The 22,348-nt window shown below is 34.1% G+C and overlaps 1 protein-coding gene across 1 annotated transcript in view; it reads right to left on the bottom strand.

The window, feature by feature from the left end:
- Positions 1-22,348, bottom strand: part of CDH13 (cadherin 13) — a 482,496-nt gene that overhangs the window by 124,574 nt on the left and 335,574 nt on the right. Inside the window, exon 7 of the mRNA XM_032195360.1 lies at positions 19,742-19,920. Coding sequence (XP_032051251.1) covers positions 19,742-19,920 — 179 coding nt within the window. The remainder of the gene's footprint in view (positions 1-19,741; positions 19,921-22,348) is intronic.

Here is a 22,348-nt window from a genome sequence, read left to right as displayed (position 1 = left end):
AAATGATTACTTCATAACCAAGTTTTAATGAAGGACAATCATTCTGCAGTCCTTAAGCATATGCCTGCTCATATTCAGTGTCATTCATCTAGAAAAACCCTCAGTACATTTCTGTCTTGAAAATGGGATACAGATTCTTCTTTCTCAATAGAACTACAAAATTTGCCTAAAACAAGCTCTGCACCCATGAGATATTTTCTTCTTCTTAGCACTATAGACAGAGCCTTATATACAGCTGCAAGAGAGCGATGTTAGTTTTTCCAATGCTTTTTTTACTAGCCTTAAAGGTCTAAAGTTCAAACCTCAGAATGAAGGTTCAAACAGAGGCTGAGGTACCACTTTCACTTCTAACAACTAAATGTTCTGAGGACAGAATATCATTTTCAACATCTTCAGTACTTAGCTCTAGGGAAAACAAAATATAAAAATCATGGCTGTATGTAAAGCAATTAGATTTATTTGTCAATTATAAAAATAGGTTTACAAGTCACCAGGGAATATCAACAATAATGAATGCCCCATAAAGCTCTGCGAATAACTATAGATACCTATGATCTTGACCCTTCTATTATTTAGACTTATTTTTCCTTCTGATTATATGACCTGATAAAATTAATGATGCTTCACCCTTTTACTAAACTTCCCATGCTTAAAATTACTTCTAAAAAAATATTTTGTCTCCTGTGTTTTGTTTCTTGTACAGACCAAAGTTAACAAGAAATCAAATGGCCCAGTTAAAATCAGGCCATGCAGAAAAGTTTTTGGAAAGTAGGAAGTATCTGGGACAGATCAAGAATTCTCTTTTTTAGTGCAGTCAAATAAAAACCCTTGCATTTCATAAGCATACCCATCTAACACTACGGAGAATGCTTATTTGAAAAGCCTCATGAGAATTTACAAGCTTGTAAAGTGTTTCTGCTCAACTTGCCTCTGTTTTTTTTTTTTTTTTTTTTTTTTTTTTTTTTTTTTTTTTTCCCCAAAATACTATAAATACATCATAAAATCTCAGATGGCAAAAGTAATGGATTAAAAATAGTAGCTGAGTATTTTCACGAAATGGGCACTGTTTCCCAACATTTCAGTTCAGCAAATAAGCATTTCAATAACCTAAGTAATTAATAGAATGAAATAATAAAAAACAGCAGTTTCTACAGGGCATAATATTTATTTCTAAAATGAAAGATATGTATTAACTTGTGGAGAAGTGCAATAGCAAACACGAATCAGTGGAGCACTGGTTACAAGAAAAACATGATATATAAGACTCCACCTTCATGTACCCTGTTTTTTGTGAATGCTAAAAGCCATGAGCCAACACGTAAAATCTGTTTCTGCTTTCCTCTGCCCAAGACCCATTAGTTTCAGTGACTGTCCATACCACCTGCACTCATGCAGCATCATGCTGTCTGCACTTGAGGCTCTGCATTCACAAATGGACCAAATGGTTACAAGTCTACTACAAATTTAATGCTAGTCTCTGCTGCTGAATGCCAATATCTTTATTCCTTATTCTTCTGAAAACCTGTAATACAAGCCTCGTCTCCACTAGAGAGAAAAAGGTTGCTTTAATTATTTAGTATAAATAGGTCAAAATTTTACTAATGAAAAGCATTTTGTGTTTTTCACCTAGGACAGCAGCATAAAAAGGGTCTGCCACCACCTTTAAGTAGGTATGTCCAAAACTCAAATTTCAGCAGAGCTTTTTTCTTCTGTCTTTGCCTCCTGTATTACCTAAATTAGGCAACACACTAGCTTTTCCACCAATAACGTCCCAGAAAACTACATGTATTCTTTATGTAACAAGTTCAGTTTAAGAATTATTCAGACTACACTGTACAATATTTATTAGTTTTACTTCCTTGTTTCAGTCTTGTTTCACAGATCTCAAATTATGACCAAAATTTCAGGTGCATATACGTGCATTTTATGCTGAAATAATACCACTCCTATGCTGTGCATATGTTTGCATAACTACTGCCATCTTGAGTCAAGCTTGTAGATTCCTGCAGAGGCAGATAAATTCATCTACAAGGGAATTTCTTGGATTTGGATTTTCACTACAGTCGTCTTAAGGGCAAGCAATGTTGAATACGCTTTCTTGTTTTACTTTAAGCCACTCTGACATGTTTTATATATTAACTTAATCTTATTGATTTAGTAAATTTAGAGGATATTCTTATCTAACTATTGTATGAAATGTAAAGCACACCTGATTTCCAGTAGTTGCAACAACCAAAACAACATTTGCAACAACCAAAACTAAATAACTAGGGGCTTTCTGCACTTGAGGAGTGTGATGGTTTAATATAAATGAGCGCTACTCATAGAATAAAACATCAAAAATAAACATAAAGCAAACATACAATTACATAAAGTATGACCTAAAATCTTTACATATTTGAAAATAATAGGTATTGCTTCAGTTGTCATTGTGTGTACTGTTTTTCAAGACCATACAACAATCACTCAAGCCTAAGCAGAAAATAAATCCCAAGTCTAGGAAGAAATTCAGCTCATTCTGACAGCTCGGTTAGACCTCAACCTAAGATTCACGGGTAAAAACCACAGTCAAAGAGGTCTTTACCTATTCAGAACAGTCCATATATGTTCCACAGAAAATGCCATTATTGTCCATACTGCTCTTCAACCACTCAAATAGCTCTTCACAATAAACAAAGATACAGAAACATTTTCAGACTGCTCCTATAGAAATAGGATCTTTTTAAGGAGACACAACACTAGAGTAGTCCCACCTCTGTTTAAGATTGTAATATAATATAGTCATGGCTTCCATGTATGATGCTTACAAACCAATTGTATACAAAGAAATAGCAACAAAAAAGAAGGCATTGATCTGCTAGGGTCCGTATCCACTTGATTTAAACCTGACATTTAATAATTTCCCATTTGTTGAGGAATCCAAGATTTGAAAGACCTCATTTGGTAGGAAAATAAACATACTATACCCATGAACAGGAAATCCATATCTAAGCCTGTGATCTGTAGTAAGCATTAAATACGCTTTTTCTAGGTAAATGATTTTCAAAGCTTTTCTGTTATTTCCTTATGTGCTAACATGCGTGTAAAAGGAACAGGTCAAGTGAACTACAGGTTACAGAGTAGAGTGTCTTCAGATGAAACACCTATTTGAATTTGCAAGAACCTAACATTCTGCATATCAAAAACAGATTAACTGAAAATGGATTTTGATACGATTAAAGGGGAAGTAATAAAATGTATTGCTGTCTTCCTCTTTCCATTAGCTCATTTTATATCCTTCATATCCTTTGTATTTGAAGTGCATGTCTTTGAGGAACATTTTTATGTAAATTATATTTTTAAAATATTACTTCCTCATTACTGATACCAGGTATATTGATATTATCTCTCTATTGCCATTTACTTTTCATGCAATAGCTAGGATTAAGCCAATACAAATGAATGTGACTTTCTGGTTGTCTAAAATGAGGTTCTTAAATCTTTCTTTAGCCACCTATGTGGAAAATAGTCTAATTTCAAAGGTGTTGATCAGTCCCACCTCTTGGCAAAGTCAGTATTTTTGAAATGGATCCTTTTTTTTTATTGATTAAATACGGAGGAGGCCATCTAATTTCACCCATCTCTATTCTCACTATATTAGGAAATGCTTCACTGATTATTTTTTTTTATTTTTTTTTAAAGAGGTAAAAAAAAAGAATTCCTTAATGCAATACTCAAATATTTATATGTAAAAATATGCAGAGATTTCAGAAAAGCTTGCACCTTGCTAAAGTTCAAAGTCTGGGACTACAACCAAATTATTTGTGTCCATTTAGAGTGAGCAGATGTGAACAAGTGTAGTATGTCTATGAACAAATCTGGAAACATGATTTTTGAGCTAACTGCCTGAAGCAATTTCTGAAGCAATTTTCTACAGAAGAGAAGAAGCTTGGATGACTCACAAAGTCTAAAACAATATGGATAAAATAACACTTCAAACCCTTTCTTGTTTCCATTCTTCTGCCACGCTTATATGTGTTGATTTGCATTTTTTTTCTGAAGCACTCAATTTATATCTTTTAAAAGACTTCAAAAGTCTGATGCTATCTAGAGAGATAGAGGAAAGTTTGTGCTAACTTTAAATAGCACCTTATTATATGAACATCTGGATATGCAGAAATGAACTGTTCTTCACTAAAGTTGTCAGAGTTCTTCAGAAATAGCACAAATGTATTTCACCTGTTTACTTTTCCATTGCATTCACCGGTATATCCCACACATCTGATGAACACTGATATCTACTGATTGCTCTATACTGTATATTCTTTAAATGCTTTTGTATGCCTTCTAAAAAAACATTCCTTTTGGATAACTCATTCTATGTTTTTGAAACCTTAAACACAGCAAAGTTATGCATGAAGATTGAAAATTACGTATTTCTAATTCCACGCTAGAAAATTTCTCAATTTACATCAAAATGCATCTTTAAGAAATACCTCTAAATGTAGGAAAGGAAGTATCTTGAACCATGAGTACTTTGCCCATGAAGGGTGTTTTTTGGTTTTTTGTTTTGTTTTTTTTTAAAAAAGCATATACATAAGTGTTGTTGAGTTCTTTTCCTATTCCACTCCAAATTTATACATTTGATAAGTTATATAGGATATTTATTTCATAGTTTACTCAGCAAATGGTCCTGGTTATTTTTCTTTATCTGTTTTCCTTCCTTTACCCATAAATAAAATAGATACAAGTGAACTACCCAAAATTCTAACTCAACATGCTATTTTTTGTGCTTCACTGTCTTCAATAAATTTACCTATCTCTCCTTCTCTTCACAGGCCGTTTGCCCCATAGTTTTGCTCAGATGTATTCCAGGGTGGTGAATTGACCAATGTTTTATTACAGCATTAATACATTTCCAGCTCCTCATGGTTTCTTTATATGTATTTTTTATTTAGCTTCACTGATGTTGAAAACTTAAAAAAATATAGATTATTTTCTAAAATATATGTTGTTTGTTGAGAAAGAAATTCATCAGAAGGTGAGAGCCACTGAAAAGATATTATTTACCACACTAGAACTTTAGAAGAAAAAGGCAAATAAGTAGAAACAGAAAATAGCTTTACGATAAATAGTCAAAAGCCAATCTTTTTTATTCTGTCATCATCCATCCAGTTATTATTTTTAGATATAAATTTCTAATGCACCAGCTACCATAATATTCTGTTGCCAAACACACGAGGATTAGCAGAGAAATAAATCAGCGTGCCACCAGCACAGGAGTTTCTGGTCCTCCCAAAGAGACAATTATACCTAAGAAAGATTGTTTCCAAAGATGGATTACCCAGAAAAAGGTAGATGGGTAGACAGGCAATTTGAGGTTTTCCTTACTACAGAGAAAGACTGAACAAAGAGATAAATCTTAGTTGTGCTTCTCTTCGTCAGCCTCTGCCAACATCAGCATGCATTTCACTGTAGAATTTTGGAAGAGAAATGCAGAAATGGATGGGTTTTGTATTATAGTTAGGTCCCAGCCAAGCAACTTGAGAAGGGTATTCAACTACAAAAGAAATAAAATAAAATGGAATAGCAATAGCAGCTAGATGTGCTCTTAATTCATTTTATTTAGGAACCAGATGGATGCAGACAGTAGCAGGAGAAATGTTTATGAATCTTTTACAAATAGACAAAAAAAAAAAAAAGTCATAAATTATGTGACTGATTGAGGATTTTTGGAGATGAAGCATTGCCTTTTATCTGGCTAAGCATGTGGTTACTCTTTTCTGTTATGACAGAGATTGCTATTAGATAATATAATCCACGTACCACAGAAATAAAAGCTTTGTGTTCTTCCAAGTTTCAGATGTCCTCTGAGTTGAAGGCCAAAAGGAAGAAGAAAATCCTAGAATTATTTTCAACTGCAAACTTGAATTCATGTGACTGAGATTTTGCATATATATAGCCATACATTTCCAGATGTTTTTACAATAGTGAATCTGCAGAACAGTATTCTGGGGATAGGAAATGATTACGCAAAGCAGAATTTCTCTTTTTTTCATCAACTTTTCCTGTGAAGCTTTTAAAAGGTAGTTAATAAGAGTAGTCACCTACTCCTTATGCCCAAGAGGAGTGGGATCATGATATCTAATTTATGTTCTTATGCATGGTCATTCTGGATCAACATATCTCCATCAGCGAAAAGAAACGGGCATTTGTAATGGACCACAAAACATGCTGAGATCCAAATCCCCTTTCCTCATTGACTATAAAGGAGCACATCTTGTTTGAAAGCCTAAACTAGGTACAGTGAATCTCTCACAAATTGAACTACTTGCCACTCATTATTTTCTTCTCTGCTCATTACTGTTAGAATTCTTACACAAGTGATTATTCATTTCTCAGCCTTTACCTCCTATTTGCAACATGAATACTTATTCACCTAGAAGTCTCAAATCAGGTACCATATCTTTGTGTGATTACTCTTATGCCCATATATGAATAGGAAATATATTTATAGGCAAAACGCTGTAACACACTTTCCCAGCTTTCTTCAATATTTATAACTGGCTAAAAAACATGCTTAAAATGATATAAAATATTCTAGTATGTTTTCCACAGTGCATTGTATGATTTGTTTTAAAGATACTGTCTATTATTTTCTGAGATAGGCTGTGCAGAAAATAGGAAAGTGTTTAGAAAGTTACCTTTCTTACTACTATTTATTGAAACTTAGAATATTCTATTTGATCCATTACACTTATCAGTCATAGTCTGAATTATGCTATATAATTTATCTTCTCTGGATAGGATTGAAAAAGACAGGCTTTGGTCCAACTAAAGCACAAGGCATCTTCTGCTTATCCATTTCCTCAAAATGTCATCTAAATTCTTAATTTATATTCCAAAATCTGTGTCAGTTTTCTGTCTTCTATCTTCATGAAACAAAAATTACACATTTCTTCTATCATTTCAGAAGTGATGAAAAGAAAAACATATCTATTTTATCTATTGGAAACTAATATCCTCTGTTTAATTTAAGCCCACTCTGTTCAAATAGGAGTAATTTACCAAGTCACTAAGATCATAGAATACAGAATACAGAAATACAGAATCACTGTATATTCTGAGTTGGAAGGGACCCAACAAGTATCGTCACATCCAACTCCTGGCTCCACACAGGACCACCCAGAAAAATCAGCCCTTATATATGTTGGAGAGTTCAAATCCTTCCTGAACTCTGACAGGCTTGCTATCATGACCACTTCCCCAGGGAGCCGGTTCCAGAGCTTTACCACCTTTCTAAGTGAAAGAGAGAAAAAAACAAACAAACAAACAAAAACAAAACACCTTGGCCTCCCCAGAATAACTCTGACATGTCACCTCACATAAACTCTTTGCCTCATTTGGAGGCTGATAATCTGAATATGAAATATAAAGTATGGGGAAACATAACAACTACTTATGTTTCTATACATAGAAACATATATATGCTTTCTATATATAGAAAACATATATATGTTTTCTATATGTCTACTATGTTATAACAACATAGGAAACACTGATACTAGTGGGAAGTACCTAACAAGGAAGAAGTTTCTACTGAAACTTTTTGAACACAGGTATTCAGTATCCAGCTTTTCCAACCCAGAAAGAAAAACAGGACCTGCTTGACAGCTGAAAAAAATAAATACTGCTCATTTACACAGCTTTAATTCTTGATTTTGTTTTTAAAAGACTACACCCTCTTTAAAATCAAGCTGTGACCCTCCATTTTGTAGCTATTTTAATAAAAGCTTGATTTAATTGTATCTATACCTTTCAATGTGATGCAACTGTTCTTTCATGCTGATGCATGACAGCCACAACACAGTCCTATCACATTTTCCAATTAAGGACAAGCCACTAATAAAAATCTCTCAAAGAATTCTCAATGGAAAAAAAAAAAAAAAAAAAAACAGCCGAAGACCTCCCAAACATTATGCATATATACTTACACAGATTTACATATATATAAATGGATACGTACATGGACAGTTCACAATTATTAGATTAAGGATCTGTTAGCTGCCAAGAAACACATTTTCAGTCAAGTCCTTTTCCCTACTTCATGGCACCCAATGAATTGAAAATGAATTTGAAAGAATTCCTATCACCTAAAAACAGTTCTTAGTGTAGTCTCACCCATCCCTTAATGAATTAGGCAAGATAGAAAATTCACTGCAAGCTTGAGGCTATTGCTAGTGGAATTTTCTACTATGTAAGAAACAAATCCCTTTTCTTATTCCCTGGTGAAGAACGGCCATATTGTTTGTAATGACAGAGCACTGAGAGCATTTTATTTTATTTTATTTTCAAGATGGAAAGTGCCTTCAATTGTGTCATTCTGTACTTGGGAGGAAATCAATGCCCTTTACAGAGAGCTGGAGTCCTGTACAGTGAATTCTGAGTGGTGGTACAATCTGGGATACATTACAACTGGTGCCCAGCAAGGTAGGTGTTTTCCAGCCTTATTTGCTGTTCTTCTGTTGGATGAAATGGAGCATTATTCTTGAAGGTTTTGTTTTGTTGCTCATTTGTTTCGATTTAATTTTTTAAAACAGTGCTGCACCAAAATTTTCAAATGTAAGCTTCATGTTGGATTTCTAAATAAGCCTCCAGGCATTACACATGCTTGAAAGAAGGAACAATTCACATCAATAAGACTATCTACATACATGACATAAATCACAAATCCAGGGGAGGATTACCGGTGTAAGTGAGCTAAGGGAACGGCTCACTCATTCTTTTCACTGCTGTTTCACATCCTGGTCCCCCACTCAGCCACATGGCTTCATCCCCATTTCCCCCATGACAGCATGGGGAGACTTCAGGCATTTCTATGAGCTCATTCAACTCAGGAATCCAGCAAGCTTCTGTTACTGGATCAGTTTCTTGCTCAGTTAGTAAACGTGGTGATGGGAAGGTGGTTGGGCAGGCAGTCACATTACCTTTTCATGACAGGGACCTGGCAGATCAGCCCACCTTGTCTCACCATTAAGCTGTTGCTGCAAGCACAGAAAAACACAACAGTTTCCAAAACTTCCTAACTGGACTGGGACCTTTTGAGTTCTCTTAGAAAAACGGGTTTGAAAAACAATCTACTTGGAAGTGCTGAAATTTTCTAACTGAACCACACAGCTTACTTCTCTGAACCTCTTACAACCATCTCTTTAGCCACATTGCTAAAAGCAATGCTTTTACCTATTGTTATCTGAAAGTGCTACCTTTAAAAGTGAAGAGACGACAGGGTACAGAACCTGGTGATTATTTTTCCTTTGAGTCAAGAAGATGAAGCCTTAATGCTGTAATTTGGTTATGGTGAGAAATCAGAAGTCCAGGAAAAAGCCTTGCTATCTCTAATTCCCCTGTTTAGCTGTACAGTTGCCTTGGGCCTGCTGCAAAGTCTGCCCCAAGAATCAAGGGAGATGACTTTTCACTTACCTTGAAAAAGGCTAAATCAGACTTACATTACCATCAGCACAGCTTTTACTATCTTTCTTTTGTATTCTCAAACATTTAATGATATTAGTGGAAATCTTTGGACTTCTAGATACTAGAAGGTACACTTCCAATACATTTCTCTGAAAAATGTCTCGTATTTCAGCATTTAACATCTACCACTTGCAATTCATTTAAAAGATAGAAATACTTTAGGGAGTTCTACAGGAATTTTGTCTCTTTAGTTTGTCTCTAAGTTTTATAGTTCTTCAAGGACACGTTAACAAAAGTGCAGACAGATGATTCAGAAATTTCTAAAACAACGGAGATTAAAGGAAAGAAAGGTAATACATGCAACAGAATTTCTGCCACTTCTTATGGGTGAAACAGCATTTTGGTGTCTCAGAACCACCTTTTTCCTCAAGTCACTCTTCCTGCCCAAGACTTTCATGCATGCAGTTAAGTGCCAATGCTGAAGTAAATGTCAAAGTAGCAACTGCCTCAATCCTGAAATTTTTCTGATAATCCCACACAGTCTTTTTATTACTATGCAGACCTATTTACTCTCTAAAGTGCAGCTTCCACTGAACTATTACCTAGATAGCTATTTAGAGCTGCATTCCTGTACCTTCTGGTGTTTCACTGTCTGGTGACATCTGAAACAGATGTCAAAAAACCATTTATGTCAATCCAGAAATAATGCTTAAGTGAGATATTAGAGCAAACACCTACATTTGATCCCTATAGGCTGGCTCAATCTGTCTCAGCATTGAAAGCTACCGTCTATGATGGTCATGGCATGAGTGCCATTGTCCTCTGTGAAATTTAGATTAAGTTATTAATAGGAGAAACTCAAAGGCCTGAAAGCTGAAAATGAAAGTATATTGGAAGAAAATTTAATTACGATCTTTTAGTTCATTAACAGACTGTGGAATGAGTGTAAATGAACTTACACAGCTATAGAGAATTGTGCCTCCCATAAGACTATGACTTCATAACTTTCCTTCAACATTTTTAAAAGTGAAATTCAGCAGTAAACTTAAACTGAACTGAGACAGCATATGTAATTTTTACAGTTTAGTTACTGCTAATACCAAATATTAATTTATCCCAACAAGCAGGTAACTATTAGCAACAAACACAACATGAATGTATGCAAAGGTGCTGAGGAACAACAAAAAAAGGTAAAAATCATTACGTTTATCTTACTACTTTTAATTCTTGCCTCAAATGTTTTACTTGTTTAACCTTCTTTAGAACTTACCAGTACAGCTGCCAACTGTTTAAAATATCTGCAAATGATTAATTTAGTAAAATATTATGGAGACACTGAACAACTTCTGTACACACACTAGAAGAATTCCATTCCTCTCTGAAAACTGCAATCAAAAATAATTTCCAATTAAAATACTTTCTGTCAAAAAGAAGAAAATTAATTTAAATTTTAGCTGTAGGACGAAAGGAGAACGAGCAACTTCATGTTTCATTTTCTTCAGCCTGTCACTTCAATTCTCTTTTGAGGAAGACTTATTTTCAGATGATATAATTACAATCCCGAAATGGCAGTTTTAAATATACATGACAGATGTTTATTAAATTGAAGTACATTTGGAATAAAATTTCCTTTCCTCCTCTTCGCTGAAGAAGCAAAGGCCAGATTCTAGGGTCTCTCTTTGTTACAGTCCCTTAAATCTGAAATATTTTTATGATTGTCAATGGAATTATCCTACATTTTAAAGATTAGAACTCCTCTTCCCTCCATTACCACCTCACGTATCCCACTTCATTTGCAGTGTGCATGTTGCTTGGCCTGTCTAAGCATGCTTTCAGACTTTACACAAGGCAAAATCCTAGTATTAATACTACGACAAGTTGTGGTCCATTTTTCTAAAAATTATTAAGTAAGTATTGTCAGGCAACGTAGTCTAAAAACATATGTAGTATGTCAAAAAAAAAAAAAAAGCCAACATTCATAAATACTGCTCCACAATACCATCAACACACAAGGGAGAATTCATCTTTTAGATGGAGGTATCTATTTAAAAATAGCAGTACAATATGGCACTAACTTAAAGTATTTACAAATCACTTTTCTAAGTGAGCAGTATCTTTACTTCGGAATGATTTATGTATGTGGTCCTGAAGGCATCAGCTTATACTTGTTCTGCAGGAAGAATGATACTTTATAGATTTCCTCTCAAGAAAATCAACCCCCCCCAGTTTTTTTTATTATTTTTATTTATTTATTTTATTTATTTATTTATTATTTTTTAATTTTTTTTATTATTTTTTTTTTTTTGCCTTGAAAAACAAAATTCCATGCTATTCCATTCCATTCCATGGACCAAATTAAAGATGTCAAAAGTAAAACAGAAAAAAGTAATAAGCAAAACTGAATTATATGCATAAAAGGCAGAATTCTTATACTGGCAGAATTCAGTGATCATCCAGCATGAGAAAAAAGAAATACATATCATATAGAGAACTTTCATAACCATACCAAAAAAAGAACATAATGCATATAAAGACTAGCCCTTCAGTAGTAAGTTGACCTTTTTTCTACAGTAATCAACCATGTGAGTACGTAGCTTCATTTAAGCTTTAGATTATGAGCTTCTGAAATGTTTGTATATACATAATATAGGAGGTGGTTTTGTTGTGTGCTTTGGGGGTTTTGTTGCCTTTTTTTTAAAAAAAAAAAAAAAAACTTTGAATACAGTTCTATATTTAGATGCTGACAACTAAATAGAGAAATGCTACCTAATGCTTCACAGAGACCAAAATAATACAATTACGCTGTGAGGAAAAGCTAAAAATACATTTATAAATTCATGTTACTTTTTAATGATATGCTCCAGAAAAAGGATAGATACAACTTCGAGAGAGAGTATTTTCTGATTGATGGTATTAAGATAAAAAGAAAAAAAAAAAAAAGTTTTAATCAGTTTTTCCTACATACAGTCTAAAAACACATGAAATACAATGGGGTCATGGAATCTAGACCCAAACTAGTTTTATAGCTAGATTCTTCTGGATAATAATTCTTAATCTAAGAATTTTCTTAGTCTTCTCTTGGGAACATGACCATTGTGTAATCTTAATTTCTGGCACTCGATAATACTCTCCCTTGCCAGGATGTTAATACAGACGCAAATATTTTTTTGTGAATTTACAAATACAATTTTTATAAATTGACAATATAGAAGCTAGGTGCTACCTGGGTATTTCTTGTAGAGAAATTACTAAGCATTCTAAAAGTAATAGTATTTGGTGCAAAAATCAAACTTAAGATTTGATAAAAACAGAAGTATTTTTTTCAAGCAGATTTTTTTTTTAATGGCAGAATATCACTACTTTTACAACAAAGAGTTCATATTACAGATACAGCAAAACCAGTCTACAAACTAGAGATATTTGTAGAAAAAAAGGGTTTGTTAAGATAGACAAACACTTCTACCTTTTGTAGAAAGGTATTCCTTTAATATTCCTCAGCCCTAAGAAAAGACTGAAAGACATGGGAAGTGTGCATATTTCAGATTTGCCTCATCTTTTGGCCCTTCTATTCTCTTTTTTAAGCTGACATTGACACAGACATCTACAAAACACATGGTATGACACTAATCTGGATATTGTTTTATTATCTTCTTTTGTAGACGAACTTCAGCTACCATTGGACCCTCTGTACTTGTAATACATCCCAGCATTTAGCAGCAATTTACCATCTCTTTCTGCAAAATCTGTTACTTTAAGTTTTTTGTTTGTTTGTTTTTAAAGGTACACCACTTTTTTTCTCCTCTCTTAGTCATTTGACATACTGGGATTTTAGTATCTGAACATTTATAGACTTAATATTCCTTTCCATTTTTTAAATAAAGAAACTCTACCCAAAAAGATAACATACATCAGTTATCAGCCTCTATTCAAAGTACTTGGGAAGCTGTTATCATGCTTTGTGCCACTCTTAGTAAATGCCTTGAAGATATTTTAAAATATTTCTGCAATGTATCAGAGTCAGAGAAACTCATGATATTTAGATGAGTTGCACGTCTAGAGGATCAGCAAATCTGCCACAGATATCAACACCAAAAACTCTAAGCCAAACATGAAACAGTGCAGAAAACTGCACATTTGAAAAATCATATTCACATCTTCTTCTGGAAAATACTGAGCTTTCCCAGAAAGCAAGTTATTTTAGGAGTACGTTTTTTCAAAATATGCTTGGAGTCATCAATAGATGAGAGTAGTTGAGAAACACCTGTTTTTCCAACTATGGCAGATAATGCACGATCAGAGGAATGAAACACCAGTAGCCTACCAAAGAATTAAATCCAAGATCCTCAAGAAGAGCTGGGCATATTCTTTTTCTTCCCTTAGCATCAGCCATATTTTCAGGAATCAGAAAATATAGTATAAGGAAAGCATTAACTAAGGGTTAAAAAAAAAAAAAAAAAAAAAAAAAAAAAAAAAGCCTTTTCTATCATGTATTCTAAGTGGAAAAGAAAGAAATGTTAGATATTGCGATATATGTCACTTAAAAAAAAAAAGTAGAAACTGAGGTCCAGCTATAAGGTAAAGGTGTGCAAGTAGGAATTCTGTCAAAGACAAGACAAAATGATACAATTATTCTAACTCAGAGCTGGTAGGCTCCAAGGTATACATTTTCCTACAATCACTGTAAATATGAATATTTTAGAGGTTAATACGAAGATCAAATGTGGAATGCATTTGCTGAAAAGATTAATATCTTTTCATTAAAACTGAGGGTGCACTGTTAGTTCAGCATTTGCATTTAGATCGAGTAAGTAATAAGTATATTGACTGCTTAAGACACATATCTCAAAATGGAAAATATGGATGAAGTGGATAGTGTCCATTGGCAGAAGTGGAGAAGGTCTTTCTGTTTTCTACTGGTCTGCCTTCAGAGAACTTAAGCCCTATCAACAAGAACACTGATTTACTTATCACAGCAAAACTGATTGAATACTGTAAAGAACATTTATGCAAGCATTCATCCTTCGTGCAACCAGTGTATTGGTGAATATGTATCAGCAGACTGGCATTGACTTGAAAAATTGTAAGTCAACGTACAGTCATTCATAAATGTGTGGGCAGGAATGGGTATCTGCTAGGTGTTACAGACTTCTGTTGTTGCAGTTGTTGTTTAAAGCTTAGAGTCATCCAGAAAAGTGAGAGCCTCAGCCTGCTATTACATGATTACAAGTAGTCTACATAAACATCAGCAGGACAGGCTAGTGTAACTCCAGGTTTCTCATGGTTTATAGCATAAAGCTATCAGCTCCATCTTTTCAAGTAATAAAGAGAGGGACAGGTATATATGATGCAAATAATGATATTTAGATGCATCAAGACTGATTCAAAAGGTTAAAAATGTAGGAAATGCTTGCTGGAGTGGTGCCATGGCTTTGTGCAGGCACACTGAGTGTCAGTCTCACTGGAGAACTCACATTTATTTAACTGACTCCAGCCCTGAGTTTCTCAGAATCACAGAATACTTGAATTATTTTTCTTGAGAAGAGTTTTTAAAAAACATATATAACAGCATATAGTCCAGCACAAAGCAGATATCTCAAACTATTTTTTTTTTAAACTTTAAACCAAATTAAACACAGCAGTTCCTATCAAAAGCATATTACTCCTCAGTGAGAAGTAAATATTTCACTTAACTGTGGTGACAACGGTCTTATAGTACTATAGCCATGCAAAATTTATACTAATCATACAGGTATTTTCCTACAGACCAAGGGTCTGTAACTGGCAAAACAGCATTGTGGGTAAGCAGAAAAACTGATTACTGTTCCATAAAAGAAATTTAAGAGCTGGTTCTACATTTTACAAGTGTTTTCTCCTCCTATGAACAAGAAGTGTTATTTTTCTTTCACTGCAGGGAAGTGTCACTTTGAAATGGACTCTCCATTCCTAAAATCCAAAACTCAGGACACTTTCTCAAGATTACTTTCATTTTGACACCCCCCCCCCCCTACACACACAGACACCTTTTTTTCTTCTCTATTTGGGATCATTTAGACCACACTCTTTGGTAGAGGGCATCCTTATCTGAATCTATGAATCAAATGTGTTCTCAAATGGATATCTGGAGGTATAATTTGCCCCCTAACACTCTTCAATCTTTATCTCTGACACATTCAAGGATGCCTACCTAGCTCTCGCAAGAATAAAATGCTCATTAATCTTCAAAAATATGTCCTTACCTGCCTTCTGAAAATGAAAATGGATGTTCTTGAATAAACTAACAGAGATTTGATGCAAACCCTGAGGATCATGCACTTTTGGAAAAATTTTGAATGTGAAAAAATTACAAATGAATATAAGTTGGTAGATTCAGGCCATATAAATCCTGCATGGTGCTGAGTTTTTCTTTGAAGGCTTGAAGCACTCTCAGCTTCCCTCAGCAGATGTCAATAGGAATCAAAAGCACTCAGAAGTTGATATAATGTGGGATTCTTACATACACTTTTTCTGCATATTAGAGAGTATGACCTTGTTGTTTAACACTTTTGTAGGTGATATTATACAATGGAAATAACTTCAAAGCAACCACTGTCACCTATCTGTGCTAATTTAAACTTCTATTCAAACTTGTTAAGCAATCAAAAACCACGTCCAATTACTAGTAGAGTTGCTGGAAAATTCTAATTCATGAAAACTGGATCTGGCTGAAAGATGTATTTTCTCACTTTACAAAATTTTGAAACTATGTCTTATCTTACGTATCTTCTAAATAATTAGAACAAAACAAACAATTAAAACAAACAAAAAAAAATAGCTAGGTTGAAGATCTGCAAATGGACATGCAACCCAAAGAAAAGACCTGAGAATACTTTTCTATTTCTAGATAGTATAGAAAGAAAGCAACCCTAAAACGAGTGAAATGACTTTCACATTACATATTCCTTCTGCTGCCTTATGCATGTAACAACATTCATAAAGTGTATGAAGTCACTTACCACACCTGAAAGCATTATCAAGACACCTAATAACTGTTAAGTCACAGAGAAAGAAATTTCAAAGGCTTGTAGAAATTAAACAAAATTCATTTTGAACTGATCCTCTACAGCTAAAAGAACAGGTGCAGCCTGAGGTTCACCAGAAAGAAGTTCATCTTTTTTCTTCCCTTTAATTCTTTTATTTTTTTCTGAAAAAGCATCTATTTAGAATTCACTTTCAATCCTCAAATATTACCAGAAAAAAAAAAAAAAGAAAAAAAAAAGCTTGACTTGATTTTTATCTCCTTATATTTATTGTTAGTCTAGATGTTTACTTATGAATGCTGAGATTCTCCCATATATATTTAATCAGAAATAAAAACTGAGGCCCACACTTCACTCTACTTTTGGGTAAATACCTTTGTTTTGATTCTTTGCACTGAAACAAGAATTTCTGAGGTTGTGTCATGTCAACTCCTATGAAAACACTGAAGCATAACAAAGTAATATGGGCTTTAGAGTATGTTCAAACCTACCAGATAGTGAGACGTAGATACAAGGCATCTTGCACTACACAATAAACCCAGTTTCCTGTTTTCTCTGATATACAAACATGAAACTGATTATACTATAAATAAACAAATAAGCAACAAAAACACAACACAAAACTTACATGCTGCTAGTTTATCTTAAATTTCCCAAAAGCATCAAAATCCAAGTGGTGGTCAAAATTACAAAAAGAGATGTAGAACTTGCAACTGTAATCAGTGTTTTAGCATAATTTAAAACAGTTTATATCAACCTCTGGTGCCTATAGATGTGATTAATGCAAAACAATTTTCTCCTTCTCTATGTCCATATCCTTGAGAAACTTCTACTTTAATGCAGCTTCTCATTTGGTGTCTAAGGCTAATACAGTTTTAAACAGTACATGTCCTAGGAAGAACTGAAGATAATCCCCTTTTGACTAGTAATAGCTTTTTTTTATGATTCATACGGAAAATAAATACAGCTAGCAAAAGACAGAAAAATTAGTAGTTTTTGTAAATTTTTTAGTTTAAGTAAAATCTAGGAGAAGCTGATGGTTTGAATTGGCAGTCACAATGCTTCAGGTTCACCAGAACCTATTTTTTCAGATTCTGAAACTGGAATTCCCCAGCATAAATCTTCCCCCATGGAAAAACTATGTTCATCTTCATGAGCTACACCTGCAAACAATGCTGACTAAAATCACAATCATCAAAAAGGAGCAGCTGAGTTGTTCACATTCATTTGCTTTTCCAAGGAGTCAATGGAAAACTTAAACAACTTGCTGTTCTACGTTTGCATCTATCCTAGCATAATACGTTATATCCTGAGACACTGACTAGAAGTATTTATAGTAGCAAGATTATGTTGGTAACCAGAATTGTTCAGAACAGGATCATTAGGCCATTTGTCCCTAAAAATTATTATTCTGATTTAAAATAGGTGATGTACATCTTTGCATATGAATGGTAAACTTTAGAGATCCAAAAAGGGAGGTATGTCTACTAGTTCCTATACAAGCAGGAAGGGGCAGAAATGGCTGAACCCACAAAGATGACAGAAGACAACACAGCATCTTGAAGAAATAAGAAACTTGCTTTTTAGCAAGTCATTCACTTGACAAGTCAGTATTAGACTGGTCTTTAACAGCAGATGTTTTTGTTTGTTTTTTTTTGTTGTTGTTGTTAAAATTTTATACAGCTCACTCTACATTTTGACTCATAAACAATTCAGCATGTGTTGCAACAATAACAATTACTTTGCAGTTTCAACGGGACAGCAGTTTGCCTTGTCACCTTCAAAGTAAAGGTAACAAGTTGACTACTATTACAAATCATGAGGAACTCAGATCTTACTCTCTGAATATACTACCGAGCTGTAATATCTGTTCGATTGTGGCCAGACTTCTTGTGTGGAGACAGCATCATTATTTCATGAATCACCAGTGACCTTTGGAAGATACTAGGAAAAGCAGGCATGTTCATTCCCTTCCATTGATTTTCTAATTTTGAGTAAATTGGTTTAATCTGGGGAATGGTTATCTATTAGGAATAAAAATACCTAAAGTGACTTTAGAAAACAGTATAAAGCTTTTGAACTGAAACAATGAAGTTAGAAGGGAAATCTGAGGCAAGAAGGTAGTGATTATATACATCTTAATTTGCGCATGATTCTGTGGCCAGTCACACAAGTATGAAAGAACTGAAATTCCTCTGAACTTAAAAGACCTAAAGGCCTAAACCTTAGTTTTATTGCAACGTGTGTCTGGAATATGTATTTGTTTTACCCATGAACTGTCTGATGTTGGAAAAAAAATGCAGAAAAATGAGTCACCTAAAATGTGTATGTGGTATAGGTATTGTTTTCACGTGGTTAAAATAAGACATAACATGCTGAATATTGACAACATTGGATAGTACTGTATCTAACCAACATAAAAGACCAGTTCAGTAAATCAGCATATACACTCAAAATAAAACAAGGTTGAAGAGTGACAAGTTAAGATCTTTTGGATTTCCCTGAAGCAGACTGCAAGGAAAGAACCTGGTCGCCTCGAGGAACCTAAGAGCACGCAGCCCTACATAACTGAGGAAAGTGGTTATGTACAGAATAACTCTTCAGGTCATCACTGTAATGGTTTCCAGATTTCATACGTGGTGATAACATCTAAATTTAGTTTATTGCCTTCTGAATCTGAGATTATCATATGTAAGTTTTCTTTATTATCTGTTCATGCTTTCATTATGTTAATGATCAACAATAAATGTAGTAGATTTTTGCGTGATAGTAGCTCACCTCCAAGACACATGCAGACAATCTGTCCCTTTACTATTCCTTTCTTGTATTTTCATGGGGTACTAAGTATTGGTACTAAGTTAATTATTCCAATAAATCTTCTCATTAAAAACAAAATTCTAGAAAAAAGATTTAAAGCACTGAACTGTAACAATCTCATAGCAAGCTACACACACTATTAGGTCTTTTTTGTTTTTAATTTGCTTTTTTTGTTGTTTGCTGTTGGTAACTCTAGTTTGACTTCCATTTATTCCTGGGATCTTCGCTCTCATCAACCAACACCAGAAGTCTTGTCCAACAATGAACTATTAGATTTATAAATAGTGATCACAGAACATACCTTCTTATGCCAAAATAAGAAATTAACAGAAATCTATAAAAGACTCCTCAAAGTTGATCATTCCAACCCCCAACCCCAACAATACTCCTGAACATTTCCTAATATCATAGGAGATTATAGACGTGAACATTAAAATATCTGGTGATAGGAAACTTACCTCACGATCCAACATTGAAGGTGACACCACTGTGACAATATCTCCCTTCTCTGGATCTATATAGAACATGTTTGGAGATGGTTTGGTGGGTGTCTGTTTGATGATGTTATATCGCAGAAGAGCATTGTCTGTGCTAGAGTCATCAGCATCAAATGCTGTCATACGCATAACAGTTGTTCCTAAGGGAAAGATGGACAGACAATGTAGTTAGCGAGAACACTTAAAATTATGCTGCCTTCACCTGTGAGAACCAGGTGGGTACAAAATAATTATCTCATCAAGACCATTAAATAGTTTCACATGATACTTAGTCTGTAATTGCAATTTTCTTTTTTTTTTTTTTATTACTACTGAGCTAACAACAAAAAGTTGTTAGTGCTTCTGGTTTGCAGCTGACAAATTACTAACCAAAAACTTTGTTGCTATCCACATTAATAACATTACACTGGGTGAAGTGCAGATGCATCTTCTATGCTTTAGATTCTACAGGTAGAAAGTCTACAAGATATCCATGATGAAGATGGCAATGCTGAAATAAGAGAAAGATCTCTGTACTTTGAATTCTTGCACAGTTTCAAAACTGGCTGGACATTTTAATCCTTCTGTCAGTATGACAAATTTTATCATGAATAAAGCCTACATTATTCTAATTTTGATTTGAACATACTTATTGCATCATTCTCAATATAAAACACCCACCTTTATTGCCAGACTATCCTTATTGTGATGAAGTTGCTTTTAATATGAAAATGCTATAGCGTACACTTCTGCTATAGAGAGCAACAGGGTGAATGCTGCTGATTGCACAGATTCTTAAATAATTTACAGAGGAAAAACCTTAATACTCTTCTACTTCGCAGTTAATACAGAGGCAACTGAGGTGCTGCCAATTCTCTGGTTACCTAATGGAGCACATACTCCCACATCATGGGATCAAGTATTTTGCCCTCTCTTGGATAGGAGCACCAGACGATGACAAAATTAAAATGCTATCATAGCATTATTTATTTGCTTTGTGAAGTAATTTGGGAACAAAGGAAAGGAAATAATTCGACATCTGTGATATTCACTCCTAGACCATTAAAACTTATTCAGTTCATTTCTAGGTATAAATATAATTTTATGTATTTTTTTAATATAACTAAAAGCAATATGTCATCACACCAAAACTAAAGCTTTTCTGGTAATATTTTCCTGAACAAAGAATAGAACCCTAACAAACAAAAAAGTTGTGATCAAATCAGTGAACTAGTTCCTACGGTGGATAAAAATTAAGTAACAAATTACTGCAAAAGTTATTAGCAAATTTTAAACCAACAAGGGAATATAAGAAGGTATCTGTTCCTTTGCCTCAAAACCTCAACCAAAACAATTTATCAAATTCCATCAACTATCCAATTTGCACTTAAGTTACTTAAGTAGTGAAACTGTATCATGTAATGTTTGAACCACAAAGTTAATTATAATTCTTTGCTAGAGTTAATTCTTATATAGCGTCTAACTCTTTACTCCCCATAGACTTTCAATAGACAAGTATTACTCTAAAATGTCATGAGGAATCATAAGAATGGCTTCAGTTGGAATGTAACTTAAAGATTGTCCAACTCCAACCCCCTTGCCACAGGCAGGGATGCCACCCACTAGATCAGATTGGCCAAGGCCCCATCCAGCCTGGAATACATTTGAAATACATTTTCACTTCATGCTGGGTCTGTAAGATTTGTCCTCAGTATCCATACAGACTTTGCAAAGTAACTACAAGGGATTAAAACCCTCTAGTACAGGCAAGGCCTAAGACATTACATTGGAAGTGCCTGCAGAACAGAAATAAATATGTAACATTCGTGTATGGTAATAAGCAGTGAGCTTTTATTCTTTGTGAAGGTCTTCAAGCACAGATTACTTAAAATCAAATAAAAATGAAGTATTGCAGTAAAAATAAAAACAACTAATCTACAGGCTGACATAATTGCTTCACTCACTGTTAAACAACCACAACTGGCTTGTTTAGATGTTTCTTTTTTTCTTTTGCTGCATTTCTCAAAGTATTGCCTCTTGTTGTAGTGACCTTGAATACAAGCTCTCAAAGGTTTTGCTTCATTGCTACTTCAGGCAGAGTTACCCCCCTGAGAAATATAACAGAGATCTGACAGCATGTTGGTTTTATTCACCAGTGATTAAAGGTCAGACAGCTCAAAAAGAAGCTTACCACTGGATGCCATGCCATGTTTTCCAATATTACAAGATGATCCTAGCCCTGATATTTTCAACTACTTTGAGACTTTTTCAGAAGCAAAAAGAAAAAACATCTTTCTGTTTTGAAGGATAAATATTCAACCTCTTTTTAAAAGTACAAGGAACTTGTGACACACTGTGCTATTTTTTAGGTATTTATTGTATTTGAAGAAGATTATTTATATTCATGTTAGATAACGTTTCATGAAGATCATCCAAGTCACAAGACTTCACTGAAATAAATAAGAGTTAGGGCAAGACTTCAAGAGATCTTAGAGTGCTCAAAAAGTGTTTCACTCAAAATGAAATTCAATGGTAGTCAGTACATGACTCATCCTTGAAAAATGCAATTTAATGGGATGCTATGTTCAA

Source organism: Aythya fuligula, chromosome 12, assembly GCF_009819795.1.
Source record: "Aythya fuligula isolate bAytFul2 chromosome 12, bAytFul2.pri, whole genome shotgun sequence".
Lineage (NCBI taxonomy): Eukaryota > Metazoa > Chordata > Aves > Anseriformes > Anatidae > Aythya > Aythya fuligula.
Note: the sequence above shows the minus strand (reverse complement) of the source record. Positions and strands in the feature narration are given on the sequence as shown.